Source organism: Zootoca vivipara, chromosome 2, assembly GCF_965207765.1.
Source record: "Zootoca vivipara chromosome 2, rZooViv2.hap1.1, whole genome shotgun sequence".
Classification (NCBI taxonomy): domain Eukaryota; kingdom Metazoa; phylum Chordata; class Lepidosauria; order Squamata; family Lacertidae; genus Zootoca; species Zootoca vivipara.
In genome coordinates, this window is record NC_142584.1 from 37,639,906 (window position 1) to 37,661,851 (window position 21,946).

Sequence of the window (21,946 nt, forward strand, 5' to 3'; positions counted from 1 at the left end):
TACACCAGGCATCCCCAAACTGCGGCCCTCCAGATGCTTTGGCCTACAACTCCCATGATCCCTAGGTAACAGGACCAGTGGTTGGGGAAGATGGGGATTGTAGTCCAAAACATCTGGAGGGTCGAAGTTTGGGGATGCCTGCTGTACACTTCCAGAGTTGAACAAAAAATACATTACATCTGGTAAATGAGCCACCATAGCCGCTAGAGGGCCACGAGAACTTGTGTCCTGGGCTTTTCAGACTCATCTACCCATGGGCTATTTGAAACCAAAGAGGTGCATTGGTTTGCCAGATGTGAAATATATTGGCATTGTTTTCAGCTCTCCTACCTGACTAGTATGAACTTCCTCCCCTCCACTACTCATTTTATCCTCTTTGCAGTAGTTCAAGCTGAAAAATGGTGACTTGTCCCATATCAGCCAGTGGAGATGTGAATGCTGGTCTCACAGCTTCTTAGTTCAAAACTCGAACTACTGCACTGCACTGTAGTAAGTGAGATCATGCTTTATTTTGAAAACATTGCCATTTAGATGCTGGTTCTGAATTGAAGGAATGCCTAAGATTCCAGAGCAACGCTAGAGATTTTCAATACTTTCAACAAACGGTGAACTAAAACAACAAGTGAGATAAAAAATGGCTCAACTGCGTCTCCTTTCATCCTACCCCTGCTTCCCAGTGATCACTTTAAAACACCTCCTTTGCTGTTGAATTCTCAATCAAATCTTAAGGTATTCAGTCTTGATTTCCTGCTACTACCACTCTGCTCCAAATGCAATACATTTTGTCCTGAGCCTTTTTTCCTTATTGAAAGTGGGTTCCCTTTGCAGCAGCCCATTCAAGATGCAGTTTTAACCGTTCTGCCAAAGGCCATGATGTCTCTGTTTTGGAGACAGAAGAAGTGGAGTGTTAGAACCATCCCAAGGTGCTGGAGATTTATGCTAGACAAGGTTGGCAAGACAGGGTTATGACTCAATAAAAGAACAAGCGCCGGCTTATGCTTCACTTGTTCCCTTCACAAAGGAGCTGCTCAAAGCGGCTTACAAATTCAAGCAAACAGAAAAGCAATGATCCAGCCATATAGGAAGGTGCGTTTGTGGCTGATGCACCTATGCACTCGACAGAGAAGGCCATGTGCACTTAGATGGCCCTAACATACAAAAGGGAACAGCGTTGGACACTTCTGTAGGCGCTAGCCCACAGTAAGCTTGCATCCGTGCCGTACTTTGTTTTAAGAATGCAAACGTGTAAGCTGCAATACGAGATTATCCTCTAGCTTTGATGGAAGCACAGGATGGATGCCGCTCAAAGTACAGCTGCTTGGAGCACAACAGGTATGCATCTTGGTGGTTCTTGTTTCTGTATTTCTCGGGCGACAACAGCTTTTATCAACAAACATACATGAATTTTGACACAATATACTTCCACAAGGAGAGTGAGTGATGCAGTGTGACCTTAGCCCCTTAGAATAGCAGTTTGTGTGAACACAGTAAGAGAATTAATGGCAAGAGTCAGGTCCTTAATTTTTAAAACAAACAAAGAGAGAGCATCCTGTATAGCCAAGAGAGCTTGGTCTGTCTTCCCAGTTTACCCAGATACTTTTCAAGAGCATGCACCTTGTGATGAATGCTGCTTTCAGAGCTTTTCCAGGGATCATTATGAGCTTGAAACACTGCTGTTCCTCCAGCAAGACAACTCACTAGCAACCACATTTGATCCACAGCATTTTGTGTAGTGGTGGAGAAGCTGTGAAACCCCAAATGTCATTGGCCTCCCAACTCTCATCAGCCCAGCTAGCCCAATGATCAGGGAGAAGGGGAGGTGAAGTCCAACAACGGCTGGAGATCAACTTCCCCTTATTCATTTAGTGAAGCAATCTTAAAGATGTTAAGGTATCTGCAATGGTGTTAAGAAAAAATCCCAAAGTTCGTATTAGGCCAACCAAGATGTCAAAAAAAAAGAAAATGTTGTATGCAAGCTTTTGAGCTCTCCAGAACTTTTCATCAGGCTAGCTCTCCAAAGGAGGAGGGAGACTGAGAAAACATCACTGGTGTTGAAGCATCTGATAAGCGTCATAAGGAGTGTGGGAAGGAACAAGCATTAAACTGGCATTGCACTGGGGCCTTCTGAGGAGGAGAAACACATAATGGAGGAGTTCCCATCTCTAAAATAAGCTAATCTTCATAATCAAACTGCTATCTCCATAGCTTTCCTCCAATGTGGTCCAAAAGTGGATTGGCAGCTTTGTGTTGGGATTGGAAGAGGAATCTCTATACCAGGGATACGGTGTTGCATGTTCACACAAACCTGTGCTTATTGCAATGTGATTAATACTATGCAGAGCAGTGGAATTCAAAAGCGATTGCTTCTATAGCAGCAGGTAGCGATGTTAATGTGACAGGTGGCTAAAAGTTGTTCCTGTATGAAGCAGGTGGTGTTAGTCTGGTCTAGCAACAAGTGGCCTGTGACTATACTCATGCGCTGGGAAGCATCATGCAAGTACCTGCATGCAGTGGGAAGCATACAATTTGCTGTACTGTACCTTTATGCTGTGCATGAAGAACTTAAACTGATGTGGGATCATCGCTTCGAAACACAAGCCCTTCAACCAAAACAAGGGCTATATAAATGGCAGCATTGACTGATTTCAAATTAAACCCTGCCAAAGGTGAAAACCCTTTTATGTGTCTCTTGGCAAGTGAAAAGGGGTGAGAGAGAGAGAGAGAGAGAGAATATCAAATAACTTTTGAAGGGGCATTTTCTCTGTATTGCTCCATAACCAGTGAAATACATCCACATGCTTTCTTAGTGTGTGGAATTGACTCATATTTAAATCCAAACATAGACATCAGTAGAGGGCATAGAGATAGCAAGGCCCGAGTGCAAAGTCTTCCTATGGCAGCCAGAACTTACCATTTCTTTTACATACACATTGCCTGAAATAAACCTAAGATTATGGGGTTGGGTGGGGGCAGAATCTAGGTTACAGAGTTGCTTCTTTCTGTAGCAATGAAGGATCCATTGCCTCTCAGATCATTCAATTGGACATTATCTGGGAGATTGTTTTTAATTAGTTCATAGGTATAGACATAGAATCACAAAGGAACCACAGCAGAGAGAGGGAGGAAATGTAACTTTGCATGGTACCATTTCCCCATAGCTGCTGTTTTACCCCATAAAACTTGGAAGAAGAATAGGGGTGTCTGCTCTATAACACAAGACATGGATCTAGATATAGGCATTTGGTCCATCCACAGGTTCATTGATGTGTGTGTGTGTGTGTACAACCCAAGCAAGAATTGAGAGCATGTGAGCTTTCTGTCCGCAGATCTCCCAGCAGCACTGGGAAAGGTTTCCCATAGGATTCCTTGGCAATGCCTGGATAGTTGCTATTCCTGTTTCATTTGCTGCCTTCTGCCCTGCCTGCATCCAGTTACTCTATTTGTCCTTTACTCCCCCCCCCCAAAAAGCCAGCTGGGTCATTGAAGTCCCAGTTCACCTCCTGGCTGCCAATCTACTACTAAGCAGTGACTTGGAGGCACACACAACCAAAATCCACTGGCACACATAACATATTACACGATGAGAGGAGAGGCATAACTACTCAGCAAGTTAAAAATAACTTAATTGCCACCATATTGAAAGGTAGGCTTTAATACACAAGCAGTCCCATCTCTGTGGAGCCATCCGTTGTACCTCTCCATGTGCAGAAGAGATGGAAACCTCCCCCCAATATATATATATATATATATATATATATATATATATATATATATATATATATATATCACACAACACTATTCTAATTGGAAGGACCACGGGGCTGAGCTCAAAAGACTTTGGTTACCTTTATTACTTTACAGCTCTTCTCCTTCCATGAGAATACCAGTTTTAGATGGCAAATTAAATCACCTAGATTTAAGACCCTTTCTCCAGTATCTTGTGTCCTTTGGCCAAACATTTCTCCTGGAAGACACACTAACAAACCACAACCAGAATCTGTGCAGATCTCTCTGAAATCCAGAGTTTTGTCAAGTTTGCCACTTTTGAATTTCATATCTGCCCTCTTCTCGTAGCTTCACTAACTACATGGGGCGGTTAGTATTTTGCGATTAGACCCAGGCAAGCCAATAAGCTTGTTGCTATCAAGAATCCTCCAGGATACCTGCAAATATCTTTAGAGGGACAGAGGCAGATTTAGAGACCAGCTGAGTCCTCCAATTCTTGAGCCTTGCATTTAATTTGGTATGTTACAGAAGGATGTTCAGTGGCTTCTTTTTGCAGGTACACCAGCCTTGCCTTGAAAGCTTTGTAGAGAGCCTTGGGCAGGGCAATACCTATTTCAACTTTGAACTCTGCTCCAGCATTTTACAGCAGAGGGGCTTGAGGTAGCTAAGGCTGTAATCTCGTGCACACTTTCCTGGAGGAAAGGACGACTGAACACAGCAAGCGCCCATAGGATGCTGCGACACCTAAGTGCCTGTTCTCCTAAGATATATAATTGGTTAGATTTTTGAGAAGCTAAGCAACTGTTCTCAAAATCTAACCTGTTATATTTCTAGCTAGCACATGTTGGTGGGTTGATGAGCAGGGTGCCTGCGGCATATCCCGAGGCTCACAGATTTGAGGTTCAGATTCAGGCTGCGTTCACATGGATGTGCACAGTACACCTGAAGTTTATTCCCAAAGTGTCCATGCAATACAGCAGTAAGGTATTGCTATAAGTACTTCTGAGGTGCTGCCCATCATGGGTGCCTGAGTAAAGGTGTTTTTTAAAAAAGAAAAAGGAAAAAAAGAAAATCATAATTCACTCAGCTTCACAAGGACATCTCTCAGCAGCTGGAAAAGGCAGCAGCAAAAAGATCAGTCTTGGCACTTGTCATTAAGGTAAGTACAGCAGCTGGGCAGCTAGCCCAAGCATTAGAGACATGATTTGCATGCAGAAAATTCCAGGTCCATGCCTTGGTGCATCCACTTAAAGTATCTCTAGTAGGAACACTGGGGGACCTTAAATAATTGCTGCCGGGCCCCTTAAAGAATACCCCCGTCTCCTTCCCTGAATTTTTAGCCTCCGTGACCATTTCACAGGTGGAGATCACAGGAAACGAGGGCAGGGTATTCTACCAATTTGCTCCTAAGAAGTACTCTTGCCTTCCAATGTTCTATGGAATGAGTGCAAATGTATTTGGATAACAGCTAAACTCTAAGCCCTTGTTTGTAAATGTGATCAAATTAATAGTTAATCAAATCAAACCACTTGAAACATATTGGGCTTACAGTATTTCTGTTGTGATAGTTCTTCAATGAGTATGAATACAAGGAGCTACCTTTTGCCAAATCAGACTGACTGGGCAACAGCTCTCCATGATCTTCCCAGGCCTACCTGCAGATGCAGGGGATTAAACCTAGGACCTTGCTTGTTTGATTTCTTACAGATTAATCTGGCCTTTCTCTCACCATGAAGCCCAAAGCAGTATACACGGGGCTTCCATGTAGTCACACAGGCACCAGCCAGAAACAAACCCACTTAGTTCCAGCAACATGGTGGTAGCCTCATGTGCCTTCAGACCATACATCCTTCCCCTAGAGCAGGCTTCCTCAAACTCAGCCCTCCAGATGTTTTCAGACTACAATTCCTATCATCCCTGACCACTGGTCCTGCTAGCTAGGAATCATGGGAGTTGTAGGCCAAAAACCTCTGGAGGGCTGAGTTTGAGGAAGCCTGCCCTAGAGACTCTTACCTGTGCCTCTTAGGCCCCTGTCCCACAAAATGTTGGGCTATGGGCCTGCCCCCAGCCTTCCTCCCTAGCCTTCCATGATTGGTCCATACCTGAGTCCATCAGAATGTTCACAGGGGAGTCATAAAGTTGCAGGTACTGAGCTGCACTCAGTAACTCTTGGCATTCCAGCAGGTGGCAGATGGTATCTTGGGGGACAATGAACTCTGGGACCTTCTCCAGGATGGTGTCTTCAAGGTTCTTGGGCTTCTGGAGAAGAAGTAAAGAACTCAGCGTCAGGTGACTCCCATGGTCTATATGAAGATAGGAACACTCTGCTGGTGGGAATATTTTGCTGACCTCTCCCGTTTTATGATGCTTGGGTCACTTACCAGTCAGTGCAATGAAAGGGACAATGAAAAGAAAAATACATTGCATTAGAGGTAAAACTTATCCCAGCCTTAATTTTTGATGGCATGGTGTCAGCTTCCCAATCTATTTGAGGAAGAGATGCTGTTGCAGCTTGCTGTTATTCTAATGGGATTGTTTTGTTGCATATTTTAATTATGGATGCTTATATTTTAATGTTTTAAGAGGAGTTTTTTTTTACTGTTGTATTTTAATTGTGAGCATTTATGTTTAAAAGTCTGTGCAACTGGTTTTTAGATTAGTGGAAGCCTGGGTTAAACCACTGAGCCTAGGGCTTGCTGATCAGAAGGTCGGCGGTTCTAATCCCTGTGACGGGGTGAGCTCCCGTTGCTTGGTTCCAGCTCCTGCCAACCTAGCAGTTCGAAAGCACGTCAAAATGCAAGTAGATAAATAGGGACCGCTACAGCGAGAAGGTAAACGGCGTTTCCATGTGCTGCTCTGGTTTGCCAAAAGCAGCTTTGTCATGCTGGCCACATGACCTGGAAGCTATACGCCGGCTCCCTCGGCCAATAATGCGAGATGAGCCCCCAACCCCAGAGTCGGTCATGACTGGACCTAATGGTCAGGGGTCCCTTTACCTTTACCTTTAATCTGCCATTAAACATTATATAAATTACTACTATCACCACCACCATCATCAAATTGGAGAGTTGTTGCCATGCCTCCTTCAGCCACTCTTTCTCTCACTCCTCCGTGGCCAAAAAAAGCTCCCATCTCTTCTTTGTGACCTGCATCATATCAGGCATTGCAAATGGCTGGTGGAGGCCTTCAGTCTCTGCCAGGGGAGTGGAGTCGGTGTCTCTCTGTGTGTGCAGTGCCTGACATACTAATACAATGGTACCTCGGGTTAAGAACTTAATTCGTTCCAGAGGTCCGTTCTTAACCTGAAACTGTTCTTAACCTGAAGCACCACTTTAGCTAATGGGACCTCCTGCTGCTGCTGCACTGCTGGAGCACGATTTCTATTCTCATCCTGAAGCAAAGTTCTTAACCCGAGACACTATTTCTGGAGTCTGTAACCTTCAGTCTGTAACCTGAAGCATCTGTAACCTGAAGCGTCTGTAACCCGAAGTACCATTGTAATGCATGCTTTGCAGGTACCAAAACAGCAAAAACAGTAGTAGAACAGACTAGGAGAGTGTCAGACCCATTCTGGCAATGGCTCAAAGGCCCATACCTTGGGGTACCTCTGCAGATGCTTGCCAAGTTTCAGGAGCGTGGTGAGGCACTCACAGATGATAGCCTCCGCCGGCTCTTCTCGGGCTGCATCGTACTCCTGGTATCTCTCAGGCACATTCAGCACTTTGTAGTTCCACTGCTGGAAGAGCCGGGAGGGGAGATTGTGGGACATGACAAGGACCTTGGCGTCCAGGACTAACACTCTGAAACAGAGGCCAAGAAATCACAGGTCAGAGCTTGCACTTTCTCTTGAAACCAAGAGAAAAACAACTATTGGGGTGGGGTGGGGTACCTCTCAGGACAGAAACAAAGGCAATGGGGCAAACAAACCTCCTCCACCCAACGGCAGGATTTGGCCCGAGTCCACATGCACAGCATACATTTAAAGTGTGTCTCCATCCACAAAGAATCCTGTGAATTGGTAGTTTAATGGTGCTTGTAGCTGTAGGGGGGTAAACTACAGTCTGAGTGAGAAGAAACGTTTCAAGCTATTACATAATGCCATTTAGCAGAGTCAGAAGCTCTAAACCAGGCATGTCCAACAGGTAGATCGTGATCACTTGCAGGACTGAAATAAATCCTACGAATTGACTTTAAATAGAAGGAATAAAGAAACTGTGAGATAGGAATGGACAGAAAAAAAACGATTGGGGGAGGGAGGGAATTCAAAGCTCAGCAGAGCAAAGAAAAATGGTAATAATTGATAAGATGTTTAGAAGAAAAAAATTGTGTTTGTTACGTTTATGTTGTGTTTGTTTTGGTTTGTTCTGTTATTGTTTAAATGTGTTTAATTGGAAAATTTAATAAAATGTCTTTAAAAATAAAACAAGTAGATTGTGATCTACCAGAAGATCACTGGACGTCTGTGGTAGATCACCGGTAAATTAGTGGCTCCCCCCCAAAGAAGCTAAAAAACTTTGGCTCCCCTGAAAAAGCTCAACATCTTTGCCCTGCACCCCTAAAATGACCTGAACCACCAAAACCAGGGCTTTCCTTCCTTAAAAAAAAAGCTCAACGTCGCTTTCCTCTTCCCTAAAGAAGCTCAACAACTTTTATGTGAACCCCCCAAAAAGGGGGTAGATCACGGCCAGTTTTTAACTCTGGGAATACCGTAGATCACAGTCTCTTGGAAGTTGGCCACCCCTGCTCTAAACAAATACATCACCATCATAAAGGTTCTAACTCCAGCCTTCCTCTCATAGGCATTATGGAATTCCTTGAGACCCTTCGAAGAATAAAAGCTTCAAAACATGAAAAGCTGGAAACTGAGCCAAGTGCAGTGACATCCTCAAAACCAGAGAGCTCCTGCAAGGTTGTGACATCTCAGGCCTGATGTTTTCTAAGGGCAGGTTCATAAATGCAAATACTGTATGAACTTTTGCCACTCAGTAACTCAGGCCAAACCACAAGTTCATGATGTGATTAACAATCACATTGTGGTTTTTTACGATGAAATATCACGTTCAAATTGACACCACAGTGTCAAGAGAGGCTTAACCCTCCCCCCTTCCCAACTGCAATCTCCATAAAGGTCTCATGCACACTCACCCTATGTGGCAATTAGCACTAAGAGACAAACTTCCCATTGGTGTCAATAGGAACTGTTCCCCCCCCCCCCGTCCAAATGCCAATTACTGTTTTTATTAAGATCACAGCTGGAAAAGGATACGCTGGTACACTACCACACACACACACACACACGCCTAGTATTTTATTTTTAATTAAACCCACTACATGATTGGTAATCATGTCATAAATATAATGTGTAGTTAGGCAAAATGTTGAACGTTAACTATTGCTTCCGTCACGTGATATGGAATCTGTTAAGCTCATTTGGATATAAAAGGCACCACGATACTTGAGTCAGTGAGAAGTAAAGATGTCAACTGCCCATCAGTCTCTCGGTATCATAATATGTGTTATTAGTATTGGTGTTTTTATCCACTACTCCTCCAAAATGTTTGGGGGAGCATAAGATCCTCCCTCATTCATCCTCAGAACACCCCTGTATGATAGACTAAGCCAAGAGTCCATGCAAGTATGGCAGTCTATCAGGAATTGCTAGAAGCCAAAAGACAGAGGTGTCTTTGCCATAGGGCCTAGTGGCGCATTGTGCTAGGGCGCCAGCCTCTGGGGGGCGCTGGCGGGGCACAACCAGCCACTAAGCCTTATGCTGGTCCCGCCACTGCGCTGCGCCTCCTTCTCCTTTTCCCTGTGCTGTGTGCGCGCTGGTGGCGAAGCCTCTCCGGAGGCCACACTCTCCCCTTCCCGGCCCTGCGGCTCTCCGTGCGGCAATGGCTCAGCTGAGACGGAGCATTGAGGCCTCCTGGCGAGGGGGAGGCGGTGAGCACGGCGGGTCTGTTGCGGGAAGTGGCAGTGGCAGAGGAAGAGGCACCGTGGTCGGGGCCTGGCGGGAAGGTGCACCGCGCTCCCCAGGAGGCCTCGGTGCTGCTCTTCCCCGGCCAAGGCAGCCGCTGAGGAAAGTGAGGGCGAGGCAGCAGGCGTGTATGTGGCAGGGTGGGGGGACCCCCAGTGGGTGGGGGCGCCTTAGGGATCCCTGCACCAGGGCGTGATACAAGCTTAAGACGCTACTGCCGAAAGAAACAGTTCCTTTAGTGAAGCCTACAGAAACATTAGCATTGTGGGGTTCAGTCCTTGCATCCGACAAGATCAAAAGATATATTTAGGCTGCGATCTCATACCTACTTGCCTGGGAGTAAGCCTTTCTGAACTTAATGGTGTTTCTGAGAGGGTTGCACTGCTAGTATATCAGATCAAATCCTGTTCATCAAAATTGCTCTCCTGACAACCAGCCCTAGGCTTGAAGAGGGCACATAATTGCCACCATCTGCTCACCTCTGCTGCTGCTCCATGTCCCTCAGGTCTCGCAGGACAGCATAAAGCACATCACTGGATGACTGAAAGAAAAACCAACACATCTGGTTAAAAATGCAACCTAGCAATAAAGCAGGGGCACTCATCTTGGAACAAGCTTGCAGAAGTGCAGCAGGCTCCAAATAGCCTGGTTTTTTTGGATGGTTTGAGGGGAAAGGGCTATAGCTCAGTGGCAGAGCATACATTTTGCATAGGGCTAGATTAGAATCTTTAAACAGTAAAAAAGTTTTATTTTTCAAAATGGAACAAAACTAATAGTAAGATGGAAAATAATGTTTATTTTTGTATACTTCTACTTTATCTATAATTGGGGGGGGGGGAAATTCCTGCTTTTTCTAATTGCAAAGTCTTTGATCAGATCCTCAAAACTAATCTTGCATAACGTATCTGCTTCTATACTTAGTAGAGATAAGACATCCAAGCCTGCCTTGTTGCATAATTGTTCTGTTGGAATTTTTAATATAATTCAACTCAGAATATGAACGCTCAGCTGAGTAATTTGTGACTATTAATGATAAAAACCCAGCAATGGAAAATTTCTGTGGTGTCCCCCTTCCCTTGATGCCCTATGCACAGTCCTGATTTTGCATTCAAAACCCCCCAGGGAAAACTGCTCTTAGTGCTCAATTGGAGCAAACAGCAAAGTGGTTTGCTCCAGATTGACAATTGCTCTGATTCAGTACCAAAGAGCAGGTTTTCCCTGGGAAAGGAGTGGGGCGAGGGGAAAACTGCTTGGACCCATGCCTAGAAAGTGCGGGTGAAGCAGAAAACTGCTGGGAGCCATGCTTTTTAGGCATGGAACGAACGGAAGGGTAGACGAACCCAGGCTTTTCAGATGGAAGTGAAAGTGCAACAAGTTGTGCTGAAGGAGCAGAATTGTGATGTAAGGTTTCCAAAACAATGAAAGCAGGGGCAAGGCATCACAGTTAACACATTTTGGAACTGTTGATCTAAAACTGGTCCAGATGCCGACTCCAGCTAAGGACTCCTAGGCTGTCCGTTGCCGTGGTTACGAAGTGAGAGGCTGACTTCACAACATCCAAGGATGTCTGATAACGAGAAAAAAGCAGGTACTGCCGAGGAGACTACCTCACCAATGGAGCCAACAAACACGACAGATTCTGGAAAAGGAAGCCCTCCCATGATTTCCTTAGTAAGGCACATGGAGGAGATGCTTTTCCAGAGCTGCCATCCCACCTTCTCATTCCTTGTTATGGTCCTTATCTCAATAATGCAAGGGGTGCCATTCCAAGCTCTGGTGGAATGGGACCTGTGGGGAGAGGGCTCTGACTGGGGGGAAAGATGGAGTGGGAGGTGGTGAGAGAGTTGAAAGAGCAGGGTTATAATGCTTGGATCTCAGCTCTTGCCAATGTGTGTTCTGTCCTTTGGGGCAGGAGTCAAGACAAGAGTAAATTCATAGAGGGGCCATAGGCACAAAAGACTGACCCAGCAACCTCAGGACATGGGTGACGGAGTCACTCATAACCTTGAGCAGAGTTGGGAAAGGACCATGAGAGCCATGTAGCCCAACCCGCTGCCATGTAAGAATCATTTGCCCAACCTTTGCTCGAACCCACACTGCTGAGACTAAAGAGTCTCACGCTCCACCAATGGAGCTATCCCATGTAATCCCGACATATCTTTCAACACTGGGGCCATCTCACCGAGAGACCTTACCTCCAGCATGTGTACAACATATGTGGGGTAGAGCAGCAGTAGGCCTGTGACCCCCTCGCTCTGGTAATAGGAGCGCTGAAGACTCGCAAACAGTTGTTCCCAGTACTCTGAAGAGAAACAAGGCAGGCTTGAATCATTCTTGGAATAGCAGGCCAACCCCCATACAGTGGGCACAGCCCGGTGACATCTGTCCCCCCCGGCCTCTCAGGCTCCCCCCCCCCCCTGGTCCTCTGCCCTCCTTGCTGTAAAGCCAAACTAAAATCAGGCTTGCGAAATAGGAAAGAAAGGTGTGGGTTTGTAGAGCAGGAAGCCCAATGCCTGCAATCCTTTCTTAATGCCTGCATTTTCTTTAAAGAGCCCCTCTTTCTATTAATCTGAGAAAACCTATGAATCCGAAGCGCATGCTTAAAGATGGAAAGTATCCCAACACTTCACCCAATGACTCAGTGGCAGCCCTATGAGGATTCTCTATTGCCTCTCTTCAACCGACCCTACAAATTTGCTGACCTCCTATTTTTCATTTCAGTGCTGCGCAGGTTAACACTTTCCCTGCATGTAACTTGCTTCAATTTCCTTAGCTAAAAAAGAGCATCTCATTTATGCTTGGTAGGCAAAAACAGTCCACTGGCTTTGGTTTGTACTCGAAGACACACATTTTGTCTTGTCCGACAGAAAGCCTTCCCTTCTCCTGCCAGCCTGGGGGTTCTCCCAACCTTCTGGAGCATATTTGGGGAGGGTATTGGGGGAGGGGAGGGGAAGTCCCACTGCACTAGTGGGAATATTTGTACTGGCTTCCGCGACTTAGTTTAATGGCCCTTTCTCCTATGTTTCCAAGCTCATGTGCTCTCCCCCCGCCCCCCGCCCGCCTCCCAAAGGCCTCTAATATTTGTCCTAGTCACCAAAATGGCTAACAAGATGGCGATAGGTAGCCCATTTCATTCATTAGCTCACCCCATTCTAGAACCTATTGTGAATTATCTAGACAGGTGAAGCAGCCAGCAGGAGGATGTTTTCCTTACCAGCTAAATCCCTTTTGTCAGCCAGCTCTGGTGAGATCTTGGCCAAGAAAATCAGCCGGTGGAGAAGAGATTTCTAAAGGATAAAAAGAAAGCATCTGTTATCAGAAGTTACAAACTAAGGCATAGTATCAGCCGTGTAAAGAGTTACATTTTGAGATGATATTTAAAAGGTTGTATTTGATATTGTTATAAATATCAAATATCAAGGTCTTTAAGCAGAGGCTTGACAGGCATATGTCAAGAATGCTTTGATGGTGTTTCCTGCTTAGCAGGGGGTTGGACTGGATGGCCCTTGTGGTCTCTTCCAACTCTATGATTCTATGATTCTAATTACCATATTTTTCCATTTATATGACTAGGTTTTCCCCCCTAAAAAATAATGTCCAAAAATTGGGGGTGTCTTATACAGGGGAGCGTCTTACAGATGGAAAAATACAGCGCCTTTCTTCTGTTATTAATCTCTGGTTGCGACCAATAGAATCTTTTCGTTCTCCCTGCCGTATTTTGCAACAGATTAAGGCCTCTTCATCTATTATTGCACATTCCTAATTATTTGTGCTCATGGTGATACTGGGGAGGTTATGGGGTCCCACTTTCAATGCCATTTGCTCCTACAAACGTTTTGGGACAGACAATAGGATGAGGTTGTAAGATTACCACAAACTGTAATTTAAGATTTTGCACCTTGTTTCTTTGTTTAAGAGAGGGTGAAATAGAGTTGGTGCTAAAAACAATTATTTAATTCCCCTCCCCCTCCCTGCAATCTCTCTATTTTCTGCTTGACTTCCTTTGAGTAAACTAAGACATTTCCCTCAAAATACTTATTCTGCTTGCATGATTCAGTATACTCATGCATGAGCTCTTGTGAACGAAGCCTTGCTGCATAGCCTGAAGTCTGTGTTTGTGTTATAATTAAATAGGCATTCATTATGGCAGCCCTGAATGGTTGGAGCTGAGGGAAGTTGTCATCCAAAACATCTTTCTTTCACCTCTTTCTCCCCTCCCCGTAACCTCAGAGCACCTATGATAGCAACGTCTCACACCAAATGTACACCTACCTGTGGATAGGATTCTGTGAACTGAAACCAGAGATGTTTTATGTACCTTTTTTATCTATGAAACTCTTTCAATAAAAACAATTTAAAATCTGGAGGCACCAGGTTGGTGAAAGCGGACTTATAAACTCGGAAAAGGTGCTTGCAATTTGAACCTAAGCAGGCTTATTTGGAAATAAACCCCACTGAGTTCAGTAGGAATCACTTCTAAGTAGATATATATATGGCCGTTTTAAACTTGCTTCAGTCTCACATGGCCATAGCGGTCTGTGCATTCGTAACTTGAAGGCTGGACTGCCCTGGCTGGTCCACAGGCCAGATGTTTTCCACCTCTGCTTTGCATTTCATTTTCATTTGTTCAAGCCATACAGAAGGACATAGCCCATTTTCATCTTGCGTACATTTAAATCCATCAATAAGTGCAATCTAAGTGGCTGGTTTTGTTCTCAGAAATGTAGAATGCTAAAGATCAAAGGAAAACGGCCCGTGATGTAACTTACCCTCCAATGTTTACCAGGTGAAAACAGAATGACACTTGTTTTAGATAAGAAAATATTTCACAGTGCAGCAGCGAGCAAGTTATGTCCACTAATCCATGGCTGACTTGCCTCATTTGGAAACATTTAGTATCAATATTGCATTCCCTGTACAGAACACTTTTCATTCAGATACCATACCTTTTTTTTAAGAGTTCCACACTAAGTTCACTTCCAATTTCTATGGCTTCCAAAAGGCTGCCTGCTGAGCCATATTGCTGCAATTCAATTGGATGCAATGCTTGACTATTTAGGACACCTACTAAGAAAATAGGCCCTTCACTTACCAGTAATAGGAACAGTCAGACTGCATGTTACAACACTGACAGAAGGGGCATATATGTGTGTTTGAATACGTGAGCAGAAAGGGTTTGATTTTCTCCTGGTAGGTCATTCTGCTTGGAACCATTGAGGATATACTGTAGATGTCTCACAGAAGACATGGGCCACAAGAAGTAAACCTCTGCCACTTCTCCAAGTGATTCCTTTTTGTTCCAATCTCAGAAAAGTAGAGGATGAATAAGTGAACAGTGAACATCACTCGAACAGGAGGTTTTGATGTGCTCTTCCGAAACTATCACCTGCTTCTAGGAGGGATAAAACAAGGGCAGCAACTGTGCTGATACCAAGCAAGGGCTAACTGGGCCCCAAGAAGCAGACTGGTAGAGCAACAGATTCTAGTGGCCTAGGACCCATTTTCATCAGGGGTACAAAAAGATGCTTTCTATGGTCTAATATTACACCACACAACTCATAGTGGGCAAAATGGACACGTAGAAACTGTATCCACAAAATGTTCATTCATCAGTGTCATTTTGGACACACAGCTATCAGTCCTGTGGCCCCCACCCCACTCCACCCAAGCTAATTCTCACAGCTAATATATCACACACTCAAGACCTTCTCTCTCTCTCTCTCTCTCTCTCTCTCTCTCTCTCTCTCTCTCTCTCTCTCTCTCACACACACACACACACACACACACACACACACACCCTCAGCCACAGTGAGGAATTAAGCAGGTACATGGAATCCCTGATCTAGATAGAGTACTCACTGTTTCCTTTGTGCCACTGTGCACTTTTTCATGGAGGAGCTGATCAAGTAAGTTTGTTCTCCCTTCCTCAGATGGTGATGCTTCCTGCTTCTCCCACATCTCGGTGTCCTTCTCAGAATGTCCCTTTCCTGAGGTGCCTGCTTTAAACCTTGACATAGTGGCCTGACTTCTAAAAACCTGATTCTGGGAGATGGAGCTTGGGGAGCTTTGAATAAATCATAGAAATCTATCCATATAATGTTACACTCTGCATCAACCATGAGGCAGTTCTGGGCAAACAAAGCTGTTTGTTGACAACCATGGCTCCTGGTGTCTTAGAAGCAGTGTCAGGCATGCTCCTTTGGCTCTCAAAGGTGCATTGTCTTTTGGCATTTGGCATTGGCAGGCTAGCTGAATAGGGCAGCCGTTGCTCAGGCAACACTTGACATCTGAGCCTTGCGGTGACATTTCAAAACTTATGGGCAGGCAGAAGCTACACTTTGGGGAGTAGAAGTTGGGCTGTTACCTGAGATCCGTTTTTTTGCTAAGTTCATCTACAGCAGCATTAACAGGGAGGGAAGACATATTTGTGCCAACAGTGGCAAATTTCAGCCATGGAATTATAATGTACGTACCAATTATTTCTGGCACAGAAATGCAAATCTAAATGGTAACATGAAGCAGCCAATCTGTAACTAGAAATTTTCAAGTGTGGTTTCTGTTTGCTGGCCAATCAGAAGTTGGGATTCTCTAATGACACACAGTCACTATTTCAATGCACTGGCCAGAGACACACTCAAGTGCTAAGGCTTCTTTCACGCGTGTACAAAAACATCCTTCTGCCACTGTCCCCCAAGAAAGTACAGATCTTTAGATGTACTCCATCAAAATATTTGAAGGTCATTCACAGTGTTTTCCCCAAAATGAATAAACAAACAAACAAACAATCATATATATTCACTTAATTGCTCCAAATGCCTCCAATTTTTGCTCACTCAGCCGTGTACACAAGTTGACTTTTTTCAAAACAAAACAAAGAAACTATGACTTCTTACAGAGACTGCTCACAAACTATGGACTTTGTGACCAAAGTGGGTGTGCACTTATTTGCAAAGCCTCACAAAACTTACCTGGTTTCCAGTGTAGGTGCTGGAAAAACAGAGGTGCTACATGACAGTGTATGTAGCTCTGAAACCTGCATTTGGCCCCCAAGATTTCATAAGGATTTGATTCCTACAAGAATCAAAAGTGCAGAAGAAGTGCAGAACATTCCATCATCTAAGAACGTCCATGACTTTCACTCCAGTAAGTGAATCTCCAGTGATAGGCAGTAAGTGACTAAAGCAGAATGGGCCTGTGCAACAAATAACATCTGAGAGGGGGGACAAAAGACCAGGAGCTGACTTTATTTAAAGAAACTTGTCTGAATCCCCCCCCTTTTTTTCCAAACAGCCGAAAGGGTTTTATAGCTAGCCCTATTTAAAGCTCCCTCACATGTTAAGATTGGGGTTCTTAGGCTCCCACAGGGAGTTTGGTGAATATGGGGCTGGAAGACCCCTGGAAGTATCTCTCCCGCTCATCCCAGGCACAAACCTTCCCATCCACTCTCTGCCTCTCCAGCCGCAACTGATACATTGAAGTCCTCTCTTCAAAGGTGAAGTCATCCGTGTGGTATAAAAAGCTGCTGGCTGCCTGGGAGGACGCCATAGCTCACTGTGCTCCTGCTGAAGTTGCTAGGCAATGGCTTAACAAAAGAGCCCCCAGGGAGTGGGAGATGGCTCACTCCATCCCCCATGTCAACAAAGCTCAGCCTGCAGCAAGCCTGGTAAGGGGACGCTTACATTCGGCCAGAGACACGGCTGTGCCAGAAAGTTAATGAGTCCAAAGTCATGCTCTGCTGCACGCTTAAGAACATTTTCCAGGGAGTCTGGGAAACTAGGGCTGTCATCTCAGGTGCACAGCTTTTTCTTCACAGATGTTGGGGATAGATAGATAGAAACACACTAGGCAGAAGCAACGAAAGCCTAAGACTGAATGCCAACACCCTCTGAAAGAATGTCTGTGCAGCAGCTTGCTTTGTAAGCTCTAGAAAGGACTCTGCAGCGAGGGCCCCACACCAGCAGTATAAATTGGATTCTGCAGGCTGCGCTGCTTCTGATGACACACTTCTGACGCATCCCTCTTTTGCTCTCACTCTCTCTCTCTCTTGCCTCCCTGCAGTCTGGGTTCTGCTCTCTACACTCCATTGAAGTGGAACTCTCCAAAATCACCAACCACCTTAGACATGGACAAATCCAAAGATCTCTGTCCTAATTCTCCTTAACCCCTTTGCAGACAGCGGGTCACCTACTCCTACTCAATTCCTCCCATGCCCTAGGTTTCAGTGACCAGCTTCATCTTGTGCTTCCCTGCCTACATTCACCCAACCTTTCTATGGGGAGGTTTGTTTTTCTGCTTCCACACACGCCCCTCCATTGGGGTCCCTGGCAGGTGTGTGTGATTTTTTTTCATTATTATTATTTTTGCCTCTATCGTTTCTCTACACACTGCCTCCTGGAAGTCTCCGTCAAATCACATGGCTTTGAGTATTACCCCTATATTGATGGCTTCCCAGCTCTACCTCTCTAATGCAAAGCCTTCTCCCATCATCCCACCCCGTAATGCTAACTATCTGTCTGATTATTTCATCATTGTCTCACACTTAAGAGTAGACCCAGAAGTTAATGGACCTTTTGGAGGCAAGAATATGCAGGCATATCTGATTGCTTGAGGTAAGAATCCCGTGTGAAGTGGAGCCACAAGCAAGGCAACTTAATAACAGGAACACGGATTCCAGCAGCCACATCAAACATTTCACATCTAAGACAGCTCTAGTTTGATCATTCTGGTGTGTAGGAAGGAGCTCCAGGAAATGCACAGAGTTGCCCCCAGAGTCCATTTTATACTGTGTACTTTATACATTTAAAGGCTTCGAGAAGAATCTGTCAGAATCCATTTCCAGCCGATTGGAACACAAAAACTGAAATTACCTCTCCCCGTTGCCAGAACATCTGAGTGAACAGACAACCTCTGGATTAACCCACTCAGTTCCACCACTGATTCCCCAAACCATTGAGGCTCATCACACATTTGAGACATTTTTTAATAACAAATAGATCTGTAAAACCCAAAGGCCTGCAGAAAATAGAAAAGCTGGTATTATTGCATAGGGCAATGTTTAGATTCTCCCCATATTTTTCTCTTCCCCATTACCTGGTACCAAAATAAATGCCGTCATAAAACAGCACATCCTCTCACTAGCATCATTAAAGCTATCTTTCGGTACAGAATAAATACTTTTAACTCTAAGATTCTCCCACCTGATCTATACCTCTCTCTCCCCCACCCTTCTAGCCCCATGGTTCACAATATCCCTGTTGCATCTTCCTTCCCAGGCAAGGCAGTGGTGTCACTCAGCACCCCTTGAGAAGCTCCTTGTGAAACAAGCACCAAGCACCAGCGAAACTTTCCAGCAATCTACAGATCTTTCCAAAGGCCCTGAGCACCCATGGTTGGCACTCTTTCAGTACTTCCACGTGAAATCACGGGCTAGTTCAGAAGCTGGATTCGGGTACAGCTAGTCTCCTGCCCAGAGATGCTGTGTGGTATCTTGCCCGCTGGAAAGTGCCACAAGAAACCCCCTCTAGAGTTAGCGGTGGTGTGTAACCCTGCAAGGAGACACTGTTGTTTGCCTTGCCGAAGGAGGTTGACCTGCTCAGCAACCAGTCACTCCTTCCCTTGCTGCTGCAGGAGCTTTGAGCACGTTTGATGTCCAACTCAGAACGGCAGATCCGCCCGTTGGGCAGCCCCTCCGTGGAGCTGCGGCCCAGGGCAGAGCCAGCTGCTCTGCTGCCCATGATGGAACTCAATGTACCATTGGAGAGAGATGCCCGGGAGGATGCCATGGCTGGTGGCGCAACACCATGCCTCTCAGACTCACTGTGCCTCTTGGGGTCCCTCCGCAGGAAGCCAACTCTGAAGACAGCCAGCTTCCCCTCTGGCTGCTTCTCGCCCTCAGTGTCCCTGTCCCCAACACAGGGCATGAGCTTTTGGTCCTGGGCTCCTCTGCTCTTGGGCTGATAGTTGGATTGGGGAAGGTTTGTCCCAGTGCGCAAGGTCCCATTGATGTTCACTTTGCCCATGGGCTCCTCATCTTTCATTGGAGGTACTGTGCTGAGAGAGAGCACCAGTTTCTTTGGAGTCTGGGGCTGCTCACCTACATCCTCCTTTGGCTTCCCAGCTCTTTTCATGCTGCTTGTGTTCTCCAAGCTAGTGGACACTTTGCCAGCGCTCTCTGTGGTGCCCACACCTGCGAGCAGAGGATTGGGCTTTGCTTTGGCGACCGAAGGCCCACTGTCCTCCCCTTCCTTGGTCATGAGGGGGACAATGGACTCATTCGTGAACCGCGGTCTGCGGCCTGACTCCAGGTATTCCACAAGTTCCCCAGAAGGCTCTGCTGGCCATTCTTTGGACATGAAGGACCATCGCAAGGGCACTGGCTTGGGGGCTCCCAGTTTGGCCTTACTGGGGGAAGCTTTCAGGCTGATGCTCCTGCCTTGAACACCACGCACCAGGGGTCGTGACTCAAAGCCACCTAGAAAAGAAAATTAAGGTGGTTGGCGGGAGCTCTCTAAAGTCAGAGAATTGACACACACTCCCAACACAGGAATGTGTAAGCTTCTTTAGCAAAATAGTGACGTTCCCCAGACTTGTATTCTTGGACCTGGGTGTACATTAGAACTCTTGAATTCTTCTCAGGCTCAGATTTTAATCAAAGCTAACCTTTCTCAAATTCATCTCCTTTTTAAAGGTAAAGGGACCCTTGACCATTAGGTCCAGTCATGACCGACTCTGGGGTTGCGCACTCATCTCGCGTTATTGGCCGAGGGAGCTGGCGTACAGCTTCCAGGTCATGTGGCCAGCATGACAAAGCCGCTTCTGGCGAACCAGAGCAGCACACTGAAACGCCGCTTACATTCCTACTGTAGCGGTACCTATTTATCTACTTGTACTTTGAGGTGCTTTCGAACTGCTAGGTTGGCAGGAGCAGGGACCGAGCAACAGGAGCTCATCTCATCGCGAGGATTCGAACCGCCTACCTTCTGATCGGCAAGCCCTAGGCTCTGCGGTTTAACCCACAGTGCCACCTGCGTCCCTCCATCTCCTTTTTACTCACCCATTAATCCTCCAATATCCCCCCCCTAAAAAAAAATCAAAAAAATCCTGTTTATCTGGCTGCTGATATTATGACAGCCCTTGAGGGAAATTACACATCCTGGTTGCTGCACACCAGGCACTAGAAGGTAGATATCTCCCTCCTGATTTTAGCAAACATCAGCACCAACCAGGTAAGTGAAGGAGGGAGGGATGGGCAAGAGGCTTATATGGCGTGTTGGGGGATGAGCTCCAAAGAGTGGGGAGCTCAGTCTGAATGCGGACCGGCTTGCAAATAAGCTGTTTCTCAATTCTAAGAGAAGCAGCTTGGTTTCATTCCAAGCCAATTGATTTGAGATTCAGAGGGGTGGGAAGCTTGGCCATCATCTGGATACAGGATGAGCTGGGCAAAAGGAGGGACCAAACACAGAGCTGGAGATCGGCTCAAAAGGACTGAGGCACATTTGTTCCTGCAGGTGTGCAATGGGGGCCAGTGAAGGATGCACTAGATAGTGGGCCAGAAGAGCAAAATTCCACACCTTGCCTATGACGCACCTGTATGGCTCAGTTCTAAGCCCACACAGTTCTAAGTTCATTGACTACTGAGAGCCATTCAGCAAAGGGAGCATCCTGCAAGCCTTTTCAACACTGACAAAGGCTAGAGACCTGGTCTGCCAGCTGGAATGAGGTGGACTTTGTACTAGAAAGCCTAGGTCATGGGTAGGCAGACTAAGGCCTGGGGGCTGGATCTGGCCCAATCGCCTTCTAAATCTGGCCCGCAGACAGTCCGGGAATCAGCATGTTTTTACATGAGTAGAATGTGTGCTTTTATTTAAAATGCATCTCTGGGTAATTTGTGGGGCATAGGAATTTGTTCATTTTCCCTCCCCCCCAAAAATATAGTCCGGCCCCCCACAAGGTCTGAGCTGACCCCTGGCCTAGGCGTATAGTGAGCAGCATAGCATAAATCAGGCACCTTTCTCTGGGCAGCTGCTGGCATTGGTGAGGGTAGGCGAGTCTGGCATTTTTGTCAGAGATGGGCAGGTAGCAGAGCTCCGGGACACCAGGCTCTCTCGCTTGCTGTTTCCGCTGAGGCGTGTCAGCCAGTGTTCCGAGACAGAGGAACTGGTGGAACCTGCAAGAGAAATCCATAGAATTAAAGTGTTCTGGGGAGAGCCTTCCTGCAAGGACTCCCCCCAAAAAGATGCAGCTGTC

General features: G+C 45.9%; 2 protein-coding genes across 8 annotated transcripts in view; both read right to left on the reverse strand.

Annotated features, from left to right (window-relative positions):
• Positions 1-490: 490 nt before the first annotated feature.
• On the reverse strand, positions 491-17,353 carry LOC118079924 (testis-expressed protein 47). Of its 6 annotated transcripts, none has more exons than XM_088661663.1 (8): positions 17,132-17,347; positions 12,915-12,987; positions 11,896-12,002; positions 10,180-10,241; positions 7,322-7,526; positions 5,829-5,985; positions 2,541-2,600; positions 491-879 (listed from the first exon to the last, which is right to left on the reverse strand). In XM_088661663.1, the coding sequence occupies exons 1-7, from the start codon at positions 17,243-17,245 to the stop codon at positions 2,563-2,565; spliced, it is 756 nt and encodes a 251-aa protein (XP_088517789.1). In that variant the 5' UTR covers positions 17,246-17,347; the 3' UTR covers positions 491-879; positions 2,541-2,562. The 6 variants fall into 6 exon arrangements, with proteins under 6 accessions (XP_088517789.1, XP_060127783.1, XP_088517788.1 ...); XM_060271800.2 differs by lacking the exon at positions 17,132-17,347 and adding an exon at positions 15,560-15,851; XM_088661662.1 differs by lacking the exon at positions 2,541-2,600 and having other exon boundaries at positions 5,829-5,982; positions 17,132-17,353.
• Positions 17,354-18,662: 1,309 nt separating this feature from the next.
• The window catches only part of USP43 (ubiquitin specific peptidase 43), an 87,206-nt gene continuing 83,922 nt past the window's right edge, over positions 18,663-21,946 (reverse strand). For both annotated transcript variants that reach the window (XM_088661657.1, XM_060271792.2), the window contains 2 exons: positions 21,708-21,866; positions 18,663-20,171 (listed from right to left, as the gene is read on the reverse strand). In XM_088661657.1, the coding sequence (XP_088517783.1) occupies positions 19,132-20,171; positions 21,708-21,866 (1,199 nt within the window). In that variant the 3' untranslated portion in view covers positions 18,663-19,131. The remainder of the gene's footprint in view (positions 20,172-21,707; positions 21,867-21,946) is intronic.